The 18,805-nt window shown below is 42.7% G+C and overlaps 1 protein-coding gene across 1 annotated transcript in view; it reads left to right on the forward strand.

Moving 5' to 3' along the window:
* ADGRV1 (adhesion G protein-coupled receptor V1) overlaps positions 1–18,805 on the forward strand; it is a 576,045-nt gene that overhangs the window by 539,018 nt on the left and 18,222 nt on the right. Inside the window, exons 87-89 of the mRNA XM_040342090.1 lie at positions 6,601–6,758; positions 10,966–11,087; positions 16,079–16,270. Coding sequence (XP_040198024.1) covers positions 6,601–6,758; positions 10,966–11,087; positions 16,079–16,270 — 472 coding nt within the window. The remainder of the gene's footprint in view (positions 1–6,600; positions 6,759–10,965; positions 11,088–16,078; positions 16,271–18,805) is intronic.

Consider the following 18,805-nt stretch of genomic DNA (forward strand, 5'->3'; position numbering starts at 1 on the left):
TAGTGCCTGATTCTCAGAACACTTACCTGTAAACTTGCGGCGGTGTATCGTAAAAGTGCTCGGCGCAAGCCCGCCCAATTCAAATGGGGCGGGCACCATTTAAATTAGGCACGCTCCCACGCCGAGCGTACTGCGCATGCTCCGTCGGGTAAATTTCCCGACGTGCATTGCGCTAAATGATGTCGCCCCAACGTCATTTGCTTAGACGTTAACGTAAATGGCGTCCAGCGCCATTCACGGACGTCTTACGCAAACGACGTAATTTTTACAAATTTTGACGCGGGAATGACGGCCATACTTAACATTGGTTGCCCCTCATAATAGCAGGGGCAACCTTACGCGTCACTTAGGCTACGTAAACATCGTAAAATGTCAGCGTCGACCGCGCGTATTTTCGTGAATCTTGCGTAATTACCTAATTTGCATAGACGACGGGGAAAACGATGATGCGACACCTAGCGGCGGGAAAAAAAATAGCATTTAAGATCTGACAGCGTAAGAGCCTTACGCCTGTCAGATCTAATGGGTATCTATGCGTAACTGATTCTAAGAATCAGTCGCATAGATACCCGGGGCCAGATTAGGACTTACGACGGCGCAAATGGTGTTGCGCCGTCGTAACGCCATTGAGAATCTGGGCCAATGTGTTCTATAAAAATTACATTTTTTTTTTAAAAGAAATGTTTAAACTTTTAAAATAATAATTTCATACGTATTTTTTGTCACATGACACACATTTCGCATATCATAGTAAGCCATATAAAACACAAGTTTGGATGCATAAAGTGGTATTCTCCAGCTACTTGCTGTTCATTCCCATCACTGTAGGAGAAATTGATGATTCCAAGAGTTGGGGATATCCCTCTGTGAAATAGTTTTACACAAAACAGCCTGATCCTCTTCTTTTTGGGTCCCCCACCAGTGGTCCTGGCTCATTCCCCTTGCCTAGTGCCCCCAATAGCAAGTCTCTTGCTATTGGGCACTGGAGCAGGCTCGCCCTCGAGCCACGCTACTGTGAATGAACTTAAACCGCTTGCCGAACAGCCGCTGTCATTATACCACGGCAGGTTGGCACGCCTCTGCAAATCGACGTAGGTGTACGTTGGCCGATGCTGGAGTCAATGGGAGTGGCCAGCGATCACTCCTCAGAGAGCCAGAATGGGTATCTCTTAATGTATACAGACAGATCCCTGTTCTAGTGATCAGGAGCAGTGATCTCTCTCCTCCTCCAGTCACTACACTCCCCCCACAGTTAGAAACACCTCACTAGGGAACACTTAACTCCTTAATCACCCCCTAGTGTTAGCCCCTCCCCTGCCAGTGATATTTATACAGTAATCAGTGGTAATTTTATCTCTGATCGCTGTATAAATGTCACTGGTCCCAAAAAAGTGTCAAAAGTGTCCGATCTGTCTGCCACAATGTCGCAGTCCTGTTAAAAATCGCTGATCGCCGCCATTACTAGTAATAAAAAAATAATAAAAATGCCATATATCTATCCCCTATTTTGTAGACTCTATAACTTTTGTGCAAACCAATCAGTATACGCTTATTGTGATTTTTTTTTTTTTTACCAAAAATATGTAGAAGAATACATCTTGGCCTAAACTGATGAAGAAATGTTTTTTATTTGTTTTTTGGATATTTATTATAGCAAAAAATATGATCTAATACCACCAAAAGAAAGCTTTGTGGGAAAAAAAGAACATACATTTTGTTTGGGTACAGTGTCGCACTTGTCAGTTAAAGCGACGCAATGCCGTATCGTAAAAAATGGCCTGGTCATTAAGGGGACAAATCCTTTTGGTTGCATTGATTGTAAAATTTTGATGTTTTTATTTTTTTTAAATAACAAATACGTTTATACTTACCTGCTCTGTGCAGTAGAATTGCACAGAGCAGCCCCGAACCATCTCTTCTTGGGTCCCCCGCTGGTGCTCCTCCCCTCCAGTGAGTGCCCCCCATAGGAAGCTGTTTTCTATGTGGGCCCTCTTACAGGCTCGCTCCTGAGATAGAAGAACTCAGCCCTGTTCCCTGCTATGTCGTCACTGGCTTTAATTGATAGCAGCGGAAGCCATTGTCTCCCGCTGACTCAGCAAAGCCACAGAGACCAGGAAGTGAGGGGAGAGAAGAGTTGCAGATGGGCACAGCGCTGGATCGACGATGGCTCAGGTAAGTAAAAAGGGGGCAGAGGTAGTAAAACTGATGCCTAAACATGTTTTACATTAAGGCAAGCAGTACATTAAGGTAAGAAATGTTTAGGCTTTAAAACCTTTTTAATCTATTCAGAACAAGAAATGTTTACTGCTCTGCCTGTAATGTCTTTAATGATGATGCAGTGCTGGGATGGACATAGACACAGCATGGCTTAGTAGGCATCTACAAAATATGTTATGCTAATTTTACTAGTTATAGAGGAACTGCAGTCTGCTCACATAATTTGTAATAAAATCATCTTTGCCATTCTGTAGCTTCCCTCCAACCACTTTGCATATTATTTTTATATATACTCTGATTCTGTACTTGCCAAATCTGCTGCAGAAATCTCCCTCCACTAAGTCTGGCTGCAACCATTTTAACTGTGGGCAGCTGAAGCTGCTGCCTTTTCACTTCCTGGATTTACATAGACACACAGAGGCACACCTCCAGCTCTGCAGCTCTCATCCTCCATCTTATGACTCACCCTCCCCCCTCTTATTTCCAGGCAAACTCTCATGAGAGAGAGAGAGAGAGAGATGTCATAAGCCTAGTTTTTTTTTTTTAACCAGACAACAATCATAAAGTGGGCCGTATAAGGTATTTACTGTCCAAATATAAAACAACAAGAGCAGAAGATATAATAGATGGAAAGTTGAAAAAATGACTGAAGTTCCGCTGAATACCGTATTTATCGGGGTATAGCATATAGCGTATAGCGCGCACCCCTAAAAATGCCCCGAATTCCTGTGGAAAAAAGTTTTTTGTACTTACAGTTTTGGTGTCTTGCGCAGCGTCCATCGGCGGCCTCGTCGGGTCCGGCGTCCGTCTGCGGCTTCGGGTGTCCTCTTCGTCGGGTCCGGCGTCCTTCTGCGGCGTCCTCGCGTCCTCCCCGCTCGTTTCCCGCACCGAGTTTGAATACTGCGCCGACATATACAGAGCGCAGTACACTTGTGTATCATCGGGCAGGCTCTGCAACTCTCGCGCTCACGTCCTGTACGTCCAGGACGTCAGCGCGAGAGGACCCGAGACTGCCCGACAATACACGAGTGTACTGCGCTCGGTATATGTCGGCGCAGTATTCAAACTCGGCGCGGGAAAGCGGGTATCGGCGTATACTGCGCACCCACGATTTTGCCCTGATTTTCAGGGCAAAAAAGTGCGCGGTATACGCCGATAAATACGGTAATCATTGTTTTTTCAGCTTCATAAATTAGAAATAAAATGTTAAAGAAACACTCTATGATGTCACAAATGAAAGAAGTAATATACTGTACACTTGCCCCATTACATCCTTTGCCAGAATTATAACTTTCAGAACATGACTCTTGGCAATGCAATACCTCCACCTTGCACTTCCAGTCCCAGCACTTTGTATGAATGATGTATTCAGTTCCAAGAGTGCTCAATGGCTACCTACTTGAAATCATACAAAGAACTCAAACTAAAGAGGTACTGTAATGGTAATGGATTGTTAAGAACCATATTTTGACAGCTGGCTTCCTGGCAAAATGAATTTTATTGTACAGCTAATATATTTCCACAACATAATTGGGCATCAGAAATATAAATATAACTTTGCTGGTGGGGCTATAAATTAGTTTTAATGACCTGTACTTTATTGAAAGAACCAATGTGGGTGTACACTTCCTTTAAAACTGTGTTTTTCCACTAAGTTTCATGTACATCTGTCAGTATTTTAAATCTTTTATATAAGCCAGCGGGAACTTTGGATGACCCTCATGTGGGAGAATTTATTTTTTTATAAGATCTGTTATTGCCAGTTACTGTAGTAGAACAATCAAACGTGCCTAGCCAAAACAAATCTGTGGTGGTACATGCCATTAATAACACATCATTTACCTGTTTCGAAAATTCATAATAAGCAGAAAAATAATAATGCTGTGATGGGAAAACAAGGATATGCAGACGGAGAGTTAGTGGGAATATGAAGCAATGCTTGTTTTCCACTGACAGCCCGGAGGACAGAATTTTTGTGAAGTGCGTTTCTCATTTATTTAAAAGTTCATATTAATGTTGAGCGCTTGTTTTTATTAGTTCATGTAACAGGATTCTGTGTATTTGTCAAGCATTTGCCAAAGTTGATTGAATCTACCATTGGCTTCTTATTTCTGTCAAGGTCACAGCTCTGCATTTTTGGCAATAGAAACATGCATTACTTTCATGATCAGTTCCTCCATGTATTTTGCTTATTGAACATGGGAGAAATGCTTAGATTACCTTTGTTCAGCTTTATTAACATGGGGACAAACTTGGACAATGGAGAAGAGAGATGGTGATTTACCCAGTGCTGGATTACCAAAAACTGGCCAATGGGCCCAACACCTTGGTGGTTCTAAAACCTAAACATTTTTTACCTTAAAACCTCGTACACACGACCGGTTTTCCTGCCAGGAGTGCTTTTGGCCTGGAAAACCAGCTGTGTGTATGCTTTCTCGCAGTTTTCCCGACAGGAAAACTGCTAGGAATCCGATTCCCGGTGGCAAAATAGACCCAGGCGGTTTTAAACCCGGCAGTTGCCCTATGGGGAAACACTACAATGGAGCATACACACGGCCGAGATTCCTGACCAAAGCTCTCCCCGCAGTTTTCCCCGATGGGAAACCCGGGTGTGTGTACACGGGGAAACTTACCAAGCAGGTTCTCGGTTTTCCCGTTGGGATTCCCAGGGGACTTTATACCGCCGGGTGTACAGGGCTTCATGCATTCCTTGCATTAAGGTCAAAAATGTTTAGGCATCAGCATCCCCCCCCCTTTTACATACCTGAGCCCTCATTTTATCCAGCGCTGTGCATGTCTGCAACTCTTCTCTCCCCTCACTTCTGGGTCTCGCTGGCTTTGCTAAGGCACCGTGAGCCATTTGCTCCCAGCCTTTACTGTAAATTCAAGCCAGTGACAAGAGAGTAGGTGGTGAAGCGGAGTCCCGCTGTCTCTGTCAATGGATGCAGCATTGGGGCTTGGAAGCCGCTTCCCATGGGGCCACTGGACAGAGAGGAGGGGCCAGGAGCACCAAGGGGGACTCGAGAAGATGAGGTTCACGGTCGTTTTGTGCAATTCCATTGCACAGAGCAGGCAATTATAGACATGTTTGTTATTTTTATTTATTTTTTAATATTTTTACCTTTACAATCGCTTAGTTCAATGTTAACCCTGTAGAGTGTACACATGAGAAACCTTCAGAAACCTGTGAGTGGGGCCCAAAGGTTTAGACTTCCTATGGGCCTCCACAGAGTTTAATCCAGCACTGGGTGTACCCCAAGAACATGCACAAAACATAACAGTTATTTCAGCTTTGTTTGGACATTCTCTGCAACTAGTCGCACAGCAATGTAGCAACTGACACACACACTGGTTTAGTTCTTGCTCTGAAAAGAATCATCCAGTGTTCCAGCCTGCCAAATCACCCTAACAAATAACTAATTGTAGTCTCACTTGCTGCTGTTATCGAAGCCTCATACACATCACGGACTGTGGTGGAATAGTTTGTATGGTAACTTCCTGGAAGCATGTCCAAGCAACTGAGTATGCCACATGTATACTAGCAGATGGCATATTGATCACTCAGCCCCACCAGCACTGATTGTGGCAGAATACTTTGTATGTTAATATCCCAGAGGCATGTCCAGGCAACTGAGAATGCCACATACTTTCTAGTGACTGGCAGATCAACAATACAGTGGTCAAACAGCATTGTGGGGGGCCGCTGGTGACTACGCTATCTCTACAACCACAGCACGGATCAGAATGGGACTAAATGTACATGCACTTGGTCCCTTAGGATTTAAAAAGGATTTTATGCTGAGGTATTTCTCCTTCAAAGCGGAACTTCACCCAAAAGAGGAAGTTCCGCTCTTCTTCCTGCTCCCCTTCTGTAAATCCACTGGAAATGTTCTCCCTCCCTCGCCCACAACTTTGTGGGACATGTCACTGGTCCCAGAAGGCTTCGGGAGCATTCCCAAAATGCAGCATGGCTCGTGTATGCGCAGCAGCCAGCTGCCTGTGAAGCCTCAAGTATTCACAACTGGCTGCCCACTGTTAACATGCCAGCACCGGAGACCAAAAGACTAGTGAAAAGACCACATTGGACCACATTGGATCCTTGGACAGGTGAGTATCTGTTAATTAAAAGTAAGCAGCTACAGTTTTTCTATCTGCTAACGTTCCATGTTTGCAGAATTGACTGAAGCTCCTCTTTAATGTTGTGTGAATCTGGACTTCTGTTGAACTGATTGAGGATGTTAAAGGCAGGCCAAGTACCTTCATGTATGTCTTTATATACTGTAGGTCAACATGACTGAGCTTCCAAACCACTTGCTTTGTTATGGGAAGTATTTTTTATAGGCATGTAAATAATAACTTGCATTGTCTTTATATGTTTTCCAGGTGTTTCCTTCCAAACATCTTTGCAGCTCTCTTTACTGCAGCACTTGTGCCATTGGTTTGCCTTGTGGTAGTGCTTGTAGTTTTCATTCATGCCTATCAAGTCACCCAACAATGGAAAGCATATGATGATGTATTCAGAGGGAGACCCAATGCCACAGGTACAGTATTCTGAGAATGAAGTTACTTATTTGTGTCTTTTATAATATGGCTTATGCTGTCCACTAATTGACTATGGTAGAACAAATATATGGACAGCCGCACTCCAAAAATCTTGATGGTTGTCTTTATTGTAAAAAGCATACATGAGCACTACAAATCACAGCAAAAAATAGGGGATGTACAGCCAACGCTTTTCGCACTATTAACTAGTGCTTAGTGATAGCTTGACTAATTGACTATGCCATTTATAATGCCCAGTATGTAAGCATTCCACATCTGTCTGAATCATTTAAGGTCTACCCAACTTTGGTTTGCATTATAGGTGTCACAGTTAGGTAAAAGTATTTAAGCATACCTGATCTCACAGTTAAGCCTCGTACACACGATCGGACATCAAACAAACTTTCCCTTGGATTTTTGTCCGAAGGGAGTTGCCCGGTCACACCCATAGCATACACACGCTCTGACTTTTTCGGCAACAAGCACGAACGTAGTGACGTTTCAACGTACTGACGAGAGTTTAAAAGAGGAAGTTCAATTCTCCGGTGTCACCCTTTGGGCTCCTTCTGCGAGAGTTAGTAGAGGTTTCACGATTCACGATTTTCAGTTTTGTGCAACTTTGTTCGTTTCTGAACGTCCGTTTGTCAAGCAGACATGTTGCGCTATGGGGTTTTGCTAACTTGACCCACAAAAAAATATAGAAATATGTTTGATTCATATAACCAAAATACACTAATCCAAATTAAAGACATTTGTTTTTACTCCATCAGTATCACCAGCAAAGCAGCTTGCCGCGTCATGAATGTGCTCTTTCAAATACGAACGCTAGTTCTACCAGACAGAACGCTTCCGGCTGGTCTTTGCTTCTGAGCATGCGCGTTTGTACTTTGTACAAAAGTCCTATTGCTTGCTGTACACACGGTCGGACTAGGCACCATCGGACTCTTGTTGACGTAAAGTTTGTCCGTTTGCAGACCGAACTTTTTGTCCGATGAAACCCAAAAAAGTTTGTCCGATGGAGCGTACACACGGTCAGACTAATTTGAAAACTTGCTGATTTAGAATTTTGTTAGCAAAATGTCCCACCGTGTGTATGGGCCTTAAGACTGGCAAAACCCTACATATATAGGTCCCCCCAAGATTCCTGTATGTCAGTTTGACATCCATATTGAGCACCCCTGAAATCCTAAATGTGGTATAAAAGTTTATCATGGCTGTCTTGGTTTGCTTTACTCCCTCTGACTACCTTTGTCCTGCTATTGGTCAACGAGCACAGTCATCCCAGTAATAGACCAATAGTGAGTACCAACGTTTTGGAGGGGTGAGGTCTGACCTCATCCAAGACAGGGGGTCAGTATTTTCATGCGACAGCACCATGAAGTGCTCAATGAAAAAGCTAACTTGAAACAAAGGTACATGAAGGTCATACTATTACATACATTTGACACTACTATATGGCTTTAGGTATTGCTTCAGATTTACTGGCATCAGATCGTTGAAAGATTCAGTTGGATTCATTGTCATAATTTATTGCACATTGCAATATAAAGCAGGATTCAGAACCAGGGCCAGGATAAGGGGTGGGTAGGGCCCTGGCACAATGGTTTATTGCAGGGATAGGCCCTGTGCCAGTTGCTTTTGTTACAAAGTGGACAGGAGTAGTTACAGCGACATCACTGCTAACCCTAAGGGGGGGGGGGCAGATTGGCATCTTTGCCATGGGCACTGTTCAGAACTAAAAGCAAATGGTGACTAATGACTGATACATTTCTAAATTAAACTAGCAAACACTTTATACAAATACTTTGTTAGGCTATGCTGCCTACACAGTAACCACTGAAGTGCTGCTCTTGCAAGTTTATATTACACGGGGCATATATAGTATCTGAGGTGTACAAGGAAATGTGTGCTGTTTACTTCTTATGCAATCCTATTATGTATGTTATATTTTACATGGTTAGCTATATACTGTAAGCAGGAAATGTTTTAGTTTGTTGACTGCATTCTTAAATGTCCAGCCCACACTTGCCGAGGATTTTATTGCTGACTTGCTAAGCTCTTCCTGATCAAAAATATTTTAAGAATGGAAGTCAGACAGCTGAACAGTCTAATAATATCAGCGTGTTCATATTCAGCTCCAGGCCTAAATTTTACAATTTACGTGCAAAACCTGTTTAAAAAGTAAGGAAAAAAAACCTTTGATGTACATCAATTTTATATATTCCAACAAGCTAGTTATCTGTCCCACGATGGTAAATTCTTTATATTTCTGAGGTATGTTCAGAATATGTCAATCTGAAATAAGCCATGATTAAAATTTCCTTCTGTACCCTTTTTCCCGCCTCGTCATTCTCTCTATATTTCTTCCTATCTAACACCCCCTCTGACATACAATGAACTCACTTTAAACATTGACCACATTACCTTACATGAAGGCTCACTGGCCCCTTATAACCCATTTCAGGATCCCCCACACCCACTGGCTTACACCCACCCCTGTCTTAAATCTTAACACTGTTTTGCTCACTATAAATACCCAGTTATATCCATTAGTTCGTTAACACCTTGACTTATTTCACCCATTGACGGATATAGCCGACAGGAAAACTGTGAGGAGAGCTTTTGGCCGGGAATCCCGGCCGTGTGTATGCTCCTCGCAGTTTTTCCGACGGGAAAACTGCTCAAAAAATGGCGGACAAAAAAAAAAGTTCTCTTTTTTCCCGCTGGGAAAACCGGCGGACTTTTGCCCAGCGGTTTTTGGCAGTTTTCCTATGGGAAAAACTGCAACGGAGCATACACATGGCCATGATTCCCGGCCAAAGCTCCATCGCAGTTTTCCTGTTGGGAAAACTGGCCATGTGTAGGGGAAAGACTGAACCGAGCAGGTTCTCGGCTTTCCCCTCGAGATTTCCAACAGGAACTTTTCCCGTTGGAAATCCTGTACATGTGTATGAGGCATAAGACTACACTAAAACCCCATCCCAAAGCCATGGAATATGGGATCAATTCACTATACAGTATATCCTCATCCACTTTTTAGAGACACCTACGATACTAGGTATCCACCATATATGATTCCCCCAAGAGATTAAAACCCATGTTACTTTCCAATTAACGATGGACCGGCTGATCATCCTTGATAAGACTCACGTCAAATGTTTTATACCTTTATGACCTTATGTTATCTTCAACACTGTATGTAGAGCTTACAATACATGTTTTTATTTATGTATAGCTATAGAAATTTTCAAGGTGATGTCATCCCATTTTATTTGAACTGGTAAATATGATTTCAGAAATTAATGCAGTATGGATCAGTCCCATACATGCATGCTCATAAGGCACAGTGCTAAAAAAAAATCCAACTACTGTCCGATGTCGCTAGGTATGATGTCCCTATTTTTTAAGGGCTTTTTAATGCGAAGACCCCATCGAGCAGCCACTTGCGTGTGTTGTGTGCAGGGCAATGTAATGAACTATGATCACCACATTACCCTGCTTACCTTTTTATTGTCTTAACTTTATTGAAATGTCAAAATTACATTCACTGTAATACTTTTTTCAGCGCACACCATCACAGTACAGTGGTGTGAACTGACACAATAGGAAAAAAGGCAATATGCCATGTTTCTGCGTTGGACTGTGCTAGCTATCACAGTACTAATGCATCTGGAGTGAACAATTCTTAAAACATTTACTAGAGCACAGGCATAGATATGATTTATTCTGTGTAGACAAGGCTACATATGTTTCTTACCAATCAAGAATACACACACATTCTTAATACACAGAGCATCCAGGAAAGGAATGCCAATAATAATGATCCTATAATTGAATCTCCTTATGCCATGAAGATTGTTGGAAAGCTCTGGTTTGTCATGTCCCTTATTAAGACCAATATCTCAATATCATTTGTGTTGCAGGGTCACTATTCATGGGAGTTTTGGGATTGTGCAGTATGAGAAATTTAGATTTTGGTACAGATTAAAATATTTTGCATTTTAGAATATATTTATGAATAGTTACACAACCTTTTTATTTTAGCTGAGTGTCACTCAGATGTTCCTAAGCTACTCTGCCATTTTAGGAACATCTCCAAAAGACTGTCCCTAAAATTCTGGAAACACAGTAATTGTATTATTTAAATAAGATGTTTTGCTCATACATGCATTTGAGGACTAGTAAATATGTGTGTTTACTTTGCAGAGATACCCTTGATCTTGTATCTATTTGCTCTTATATCGATAACATGGCTTTGGGGCGGGTTACATGTGGCTTACAGACACCTTTGGATGTTGGTTCTCTTCATCATTTTCAACAGCCTTCAGGTAAGAGCTCAATAAAATAAAGAAATCAATGATTATAGCATACATACCTATGGATGCCTTCCAAAAACAAACAAAATGTAAAGGGCACATTTCTGACTTGACATAGTTGTCCAGTTCCATGCTGCTTTCTGTTAGTAATACCATACTCAATGTCATATATATCATAAGGTACTCACATAGTGATTGGGGCAATATACCTTAGATTGTAAGCTCCTTGAGGGTAGGGACTGATGTGAATGTACATTGTATATGTAAAACTCTGTGTAAATTGACGGCGCTATATAAGTACCTAAATAATAATAATATATGAATGAGCAGCATATGCTTGGTACAAGGCATGAACAGGATGTAGAGTCATCATGTGTTTGACAGGGGCAACACATACCTTGTGATACCTACACAACTGTAAGTATAATCATTGAATACTTATCTCTCTGATGGGTGCCAGGTCAAAACCCCTCTGTTGTTAGTGCCTTCTCCTACTGGCACCTACATCACTACAGGATTCTGTAGGTTTTTAATATTCCTGGATGTGTCAAATTCTGAAGAGTTTACTGAAGACTGTATTGACTTGCCTCCCGAGAGGTAAGTATTAAAACTGAGTTTCAAGGAAAGGAAAATGCTTGTTTAGGTGTAGTAAAAAAAAGTGTTTTACTTCTTTCCTCCACTCCCGTGGGCATCCCTTCAGGCTGTAAGTCTAGTTCAAGCAGCCTCTTATTATTTTCCACAGGTTACAGGTCTCCAGACATCATCAAGTCCAATGCAGATTCCATGGCTAGATCTGTGCATCTTAGTTCTTCACTTGCCTATAATAGCCATTTGAGGCTCCCCCTGTTGACTTTTAACCCACATAGTAGAGAATGCAGCAAAAGTAGGGGGTGTGGGCACTGCAACCTCCTGACATCTCACTACTGAAGTCTCTGAATTATATAAAATGCCCAAAGGTAATCTGGAAAATCACTGTCCACCTGAATCTGTACCTTTAAAGCAGGGGTGTCAAACTCAGGTTTATTGTGGACCACATGAGCAATATGGTTTCTGTAAGACTATGGGGTTGATTTACTAAAGGTAAATAGTCTGTGCACCCACAAGTGCAATTGCTCTAGATCTGAATGGCACATGCAAGGAAAATAAGGCATGCAAGGCACTTCTAGTGCACAGTATATTTCCCTTTCGTAAATCAACCTCTATGTATGCAGAGTACAGAATTGTGCTATGCACAAAGGGCAGAGTTCAGAAGTACACTGTGTACATAGTGCAGAATTCAGATGTGCATGATATACACAGTGCAGAGTTCAGAAGTACACTGTGTACAGAGTGCAGAGTTCAGGAGTATGTGGTGTACAGAGTGCAGAGTTAAGGAGTATGTGGTGTACAGAGTGCAGAGTTCAGGAGTATGTGTTGTACAGAGTGCAGAGTTCAGGAGTATGTGGTGTACAGAGTGCAGGGTTTAGGAGTACGCTATGTACAGAGTGCAGGGTTTAGGGGTGCGCTATATACAAAGTGCAGAGATCAGGAGTATACGGCATACAGAGCGCTGAGTTCTTGAATGCATTACCTACAGAGTGCAGAGTTCAGGAGTGCATTACATATAGAGTGCAAAGTTCAGGAGTATGTTACATATGCTAGGTACAGAGCACATGTTTAGGAGTGCGCTACGCACAGAGTGCAGAGTTCAGAGGTAAGCTACCTGCAGAATGCAGAGTTCAGTTGTGTGCTATGTACAGAGTGCAGAGTTCAGGGGTGCGCTACATACTGAGTGCAAAGTTCAGGGGTGCACTATGTAGGTTAAGCTCTCTATCACAGGCTGTCCACATCTCACTTTCACCCCTCCACTTCAGCTCTGACCTCTGCACCACTCTCCCCCATCCCCCACCTCTGCACACATCTCCCACCACAGCCTTAATCTTTTCACCTACGCAGCCCGGCTCTAGTACCTTCCAGGACTGTAGGTGGCTTTGCCTCTCTCTCTCTCTGTTTCAGGAGGATCATTGTCTGTCCCCACTGCGTGTACTTGCAGAACAGGCAGGCATATGTGAGAGCTGCAAGCCACCGAGATGAAAACTTTCCTTGTAAACACAGAAGGCTTTTGTGTTTACTAATGTCAGTGGGGAATGGGGAGCAGAGGGTGAGAGGCAGAGGTGGCAGAACTCTGTTCCACCATGTTCCAGCTGAAAAAAAGTCCTGGGAGCGAGGGCTACATGAAGTGACCTGGAGGGCCATATCCGGCCTGTGGGCCTTGTGTTTGACACATGTGATTTAAAGAAAGCTGAGTCCTGTAAATACTTAGTACATCCATCTACTGCATTTATATGCGCTAAATATTATGTTATAAACCAATCTCTGCATTATACCATTCATGACTCAGTTAATAGAATACATTATTGCTTCTTGTAGCTTGGTAGATAATGTTTTATAGAGTAAATTAGACTGTTATATATACAGACAGGGTATTTACAGTTCTTGTACTTTGCCTGTAAGGAAAGTACTTGGTTTCCTGTAACTATCCTTTATTACAAGAGCTGTCGCAGTGTATCCAAATATAACCGTGGTTTTGCATTCATCCAGTAATCTTTTACCTATGTCCTTATTACATTACTCTTTGGAAAGTACCTGTGAAACAATTACACCCTTAACATTATCGCCTACAGGGAAATCATAGCTGGGGATTCTCTGGCTTAGCTGTTACTAAAGGTTATAAGTATAGAGCACCAACATTTCTGATATACTATACACATATGTTATGCCAATATCATGTCGTTTTAGTAAAGAAATTATACTGAAACTGATGTATTTATCATTGTAGAGATAAAATTATTATTATAATTTTAGGCTTGTGGTTACAGGGTAAAATGTGAATTTAATTTATTTTCATAGTGTAGTCTACACACAAGAAACTAAAAGATGTCCTTATATTCTCACACTGTCATACAGCTCTTGCACTGTGCAGGCTTAAGAAACCCAATAGGTTGGCTGTGCAGGGGCAAATACAAGGAAATATTTTTACTAGCTCCAGCACTGCTTGGCAACAAGACTTCCTCCATTTAGATCTGCAGCCTGCTCTGTCTTCCCGTTCCTACCCTCTACCTGTATGGCACCTAAAGAGAGCACTCTGATGGGGACACCTGATGTCAGGGGGCAGTCTGATGGGCACACCTAATCTAAGGGGGTACTCTAGTGGGGACACCTTATGTAAGGGGGCAGTCTGATGGAGACACCTGATGTAAGGGGGTACTCTGAAGGGGATACCTGATGTAATGGGGCAGTCTGATGGGGACACCTAATGTAAGGGGGCAGTCTGATGGGGACACCTAATGTAAGGGGGTACTCTAATGGGGACACCTGATGTAAGGGGGCAGGCTGATGGAGACACCTGATGTAAGGGGGTACTCTGATGGTGACACCGGATGTAAGGGGGCAGTCTGATTAGGACACCTAATGTAAAGGGGTACTCTGATCGGGACATCTAACATAAGGGGATACTCTGATGGGGACACCTGATGTAAATGGGCAGTCTGCTGGAGACACCTAATGTATGGGAGCACTCTGATGGGGAAACCCAATGTAAGGGAGTACTCTGATGGGGAGATCTTATGTAAGGGGTTGTCTGATGGGCACACCTAATCTAAGGGGGTACTCTAATGGACACCTGATGTAAGGGGCAGTCTGATGGAGACACCTGATGTAAGGGGCAGTCTGATGGAGACACCTGATGTAAGGGGGTACTCTGAAGGGGACACCTGATGTAAGGGGGCAGTCTGATGGGGACGCCTGATGTAAGAGGGCAGTCTGATGGAGACACCTAATGTAAGGGGGTACTCTGATCGGGACACCTAACATAAGGGGATACTCTGATCGGGACACCTGATGTAATTGGGCAGTATGATGGAGACACCTAATGTAAGGGGATACTCTGATGGGGATGCCTGATGTAAGGGGGCAGTCCGATGGAGACACCTAATGTAAGAGGGTACTCTGATGGGGACACCTGCTGCAAGGGGGCAGTCTGATGGAGACACCTAATGTGAGGGGATACTCTGATGGGGACACCTGATGTAAGGGGGAAGTTAGATGGGGACACCTAATGTAGGGGGTATTCTGATGGGGACACCTGCTGCAAGTGGGCAGTCTGATGGAGACACCTAATGTAAGGAGGCATTCTGATGGGCACTATGATGATCCAAGTTCAAACTGTCCACATGTTTAATGCAGTTACTAAAAATTGATAATACATATTATTGAAATACTAAGAAAATTGTACATTGCTATAAAATGACTACATATATACTAGAATCTGATTTAAAGCACAAACATGATAATCTGACCTCTGCTGGAAGAAAAATTTACAGGCCAGACCTCCTTTAATTGTAATTCAATACTCCTGCTATATACCTTTTAGGTGCATGGTTTGCCAGTGTTAATCTGTGTAGTTTGAATGGTCCACTTTAAAGCACCTTGAAGGCATATTATGAGCATTTAAAGACTACAGAGGGGTCTATTTATAAAAAAAATGTGCACAACACCCAGTGAAAGTACATGCAAAAAAACTGACAAAAAAATTAAAACAAATGTTATTAGGCCTCCTGTGCTAGTCGGAATTTAAAACTGAATTTAAAACTGAATTTAAAACTGAATTTAAAAATACAGCATTTAGCAACTATCTGGTGTTAAGTATAGGGATATTTTATGATACTTAGTGCCATCTAGTGGCCAAATGTGGTTATTTCTATTCTAAATCAATGAAAACAGTCAACCAGTGCAGGAAATTGCCTAATAACATTAATTGTTTGCCCCATTTGGGCAAAACGAATGTACATACAAATTACTATTCGCAAGTTTTTATGACTACACCCTTTAGTTATGTGGCTAACACAAATCATTCTATCTTTTAGAGGTTACCCTATACGCTATGTTTTTTTTAACAAAGAACCCCCAACACACACACACACACAATATATCTTGATGTCTGATGTCTTTTCTTTCTTTCACAGGGTCTCTATGCCTTCGTAGTTTACTTTATTATGCACAATCAGCTGTGCTGCCCAGTTAAAGCCAGTTATAGCCTCGAGACGGACGGACCTAGAAGCCCCGCTTCTGCCTTCTTTACACCCAGTAGTGGGATGCCACCAGCTGGAGCTGAGATCAGCAAATCCACTCAGAACCTCATTAGTGCAATGGAGGAGGTAATATGGTTTACATGTTCAAGGCAACTCTGCTTTACAGCAAAAGGAGTTAATTTGGCTGAATAAATGCTAAATACATATTTTGACCTGTGCTGAAAGAATATGTGTGGTGCTTTTGCTAACCTTGTTGAAAAAAATGCTATTTTTTTTTTTTTAAGTAATGGTTTTACTATTTTCTCAGCAACTAACCTGTAACAAAATTGTGCACACTCTATCCAGTTCTGACCAGGCAATAATGCAACTGTATAAGGGCCCTTTGGAAGTTAAGAATATATTATTTATTAGATGTGGGTCAGGTTGGTTCTGGGACCCTCCTACTTTCACGCAGACTTGGACATTACTCACTTCTAAACAGTTGCCAACCAATACACAGTAGATAAGTGTTTTTACTTAGGCTTGATTGGGGAGGAGGACTCGAAAATTATTCTTACATTGTAATAATTTGGAGACTCTGTCTGCTACTTGTAACTTTAACACTTTAACATTATTTGTTGCATGCTTGTTATAGGCCAGTAAATGAGAATGTACTGAAGGAGGATCTGCTTGACTAATAAGCAACTAGCTTTTTAAGTAGTGGGCACTGTTTTTCTTGCAAAGCTGGTTGCTAAGGGCATTTTAGACTTTCGTGGTTCTGCCTAAGTGTTGACAGCACAAGGGGTCTGAAAAACTGCTTTTCTTTCAATTTAATTTTGCTTTGTTACTGGAACCAGACTATTCTTGTCTTCAGGGTAAACCTCTGCCAGCTGATATGCCAGTGTCCAATGAGACTGTCACAGTGGTCAGCACACTAATTAGACAGGTGGTAGAACCTGGTCATGAAGTCAGGGAATGTCAAGCCTCTTTAACAAAGACAAACTACATCAAGAAGCATAGAACTGATGGCATATTGTGGTATCTGCTTCTAAGCATCGACTTTACTTTTAAAAGTTTAAACTGGAGTTCAGGTTTCACTTTAGAAATGGCTATATGGACCTCATCTGCTTAATTGTAAATTGACATTAACTGTCCCCAATAATTCATCACCTACACAATATCCAGTCACTGGGAGTAACTCTGTAACTGTCATATTCTTATCAATTAAAAAATATAGTTTTGCGTTCCACATCATTGCCTCATTTGTTTGTTTCAGTTCTCTAAATCAGAAATGCATGTTTAGCACACATACCGATCATAAAAACATAGAAGACTGGCAGCATTAAAAGACCAAGCGGCCCGTCTAGCCTGTTTTTGAGATCATGCTCCAGTTTTCTTGGGTTCTCCTAGCTCCTGCTGTCCTATAGAAAGGTGAAGCTAGATTTGCTGGCTGATTGCTGATAAGGCCATCTTCATACACAGGACTCTGCATGCATGAGATATATCAGAGAAGCCATGGCCAGCATCCTTGTTTCCTTCCCCCAGTCTCCTATAGGCAGGGCAGGACTTAGGGTGATGGGCGCCCCTGGGCTTGAGTGTTGAAGGGGCCCCCTGGAGCCGAGAATTGGGGGGGGGGGGTTGAAGATGTTGAGCGAGGGGGGGATCATAGTTGTTGAGCGGGGGGGGGGCGCATTAAAGTTGTTGAGCGGGGGGGTGCGCATTAAAGTTGTTGAGCGGGGGGGTGCGCATTAATGTTGTTGAGCGGGGGGGGGGTGCCTCTCACCTGTGCAAGGAATGTGTCGGCTCTCTTCCCTTCAGCAGGCATCCACACACCACTCCGGTTCCTCCTGGGGGGGTTTTGTAGTTGTTGAGTGGGGGGGAGTGCCTCTCACCTGTGCCGACAGCCGGGGGCCACAGACTGTCATTAGCCCGGCTGTCGGCTTTCTTCCCTTCAGCAGCCACAGTCCTCCACACACCGCTCCGGTTCCTCCTGCTTCCGTGCGGCCTCCTCTTGCAGTGCGGGAAAATTAACCCTTTCGCGGGACTGCGGGAAGAAGCTGTCTGTGCGGGAAAGTCCTGCAGAATCCGTGCGTGTTGGGAGGTATGCGCAGGGCTGCCATCAGGAATTTTGGGGCATATATATATATATATATAAAAAGGGGGGGGGACCTCTGGGCCCTTTAATAAAAAGAAAAAAGAAACCTCTGGGCCCTTCCTTTAATAAAAAAAAAATTAAATAAAAAAAAATAAACATTTATAAAAAAATACATAAAAAAAAGGTTGCCATCCGGGGCCCCCGGGGACCTCTGGGCCTTTTAATAAAAAATAAAAAAATATAAACAAAAATAAACATTTATAATAAAAAAAGGGGGGGGGGTTGCCACATGGGGCCCTGAGGACCTCTGAGCCCTTTAATAAAAAAAAATATAAATGAATAAAAAAAAAAAGGGGGGGGGGTTGCCATCCGGGGCCCCCTATTGGGTGGGGCCCATGGGCTTGAGCCCCGTCAAGCCCAATGGTAAGTCCGGCCCTGCCTATAGGGATATGCTGTGTCCAAGCACTTAGTTTAGTGGCATGCCCAGAATATACCCCTTCAAATAATAGAACTTCAGACTGCCCCTCCCTTGTCTGTTTTTTTTTATGTGCAATTGGGGTTCATAGGTAAGTATTAGAAATTATGAT

The sequence above is a fragment of the Rana temporaria genome, chromosome 1, assembly GCF_905171775.1.
Source record: "Rana temporaria chromosome 1, aRanTem1.1, whole genome shotgun sequence".
NCBI lineage: Eukaryota > Metazoa > Chordata > Amphibia > Anura > Ranidae > Rana > Rana temporaria.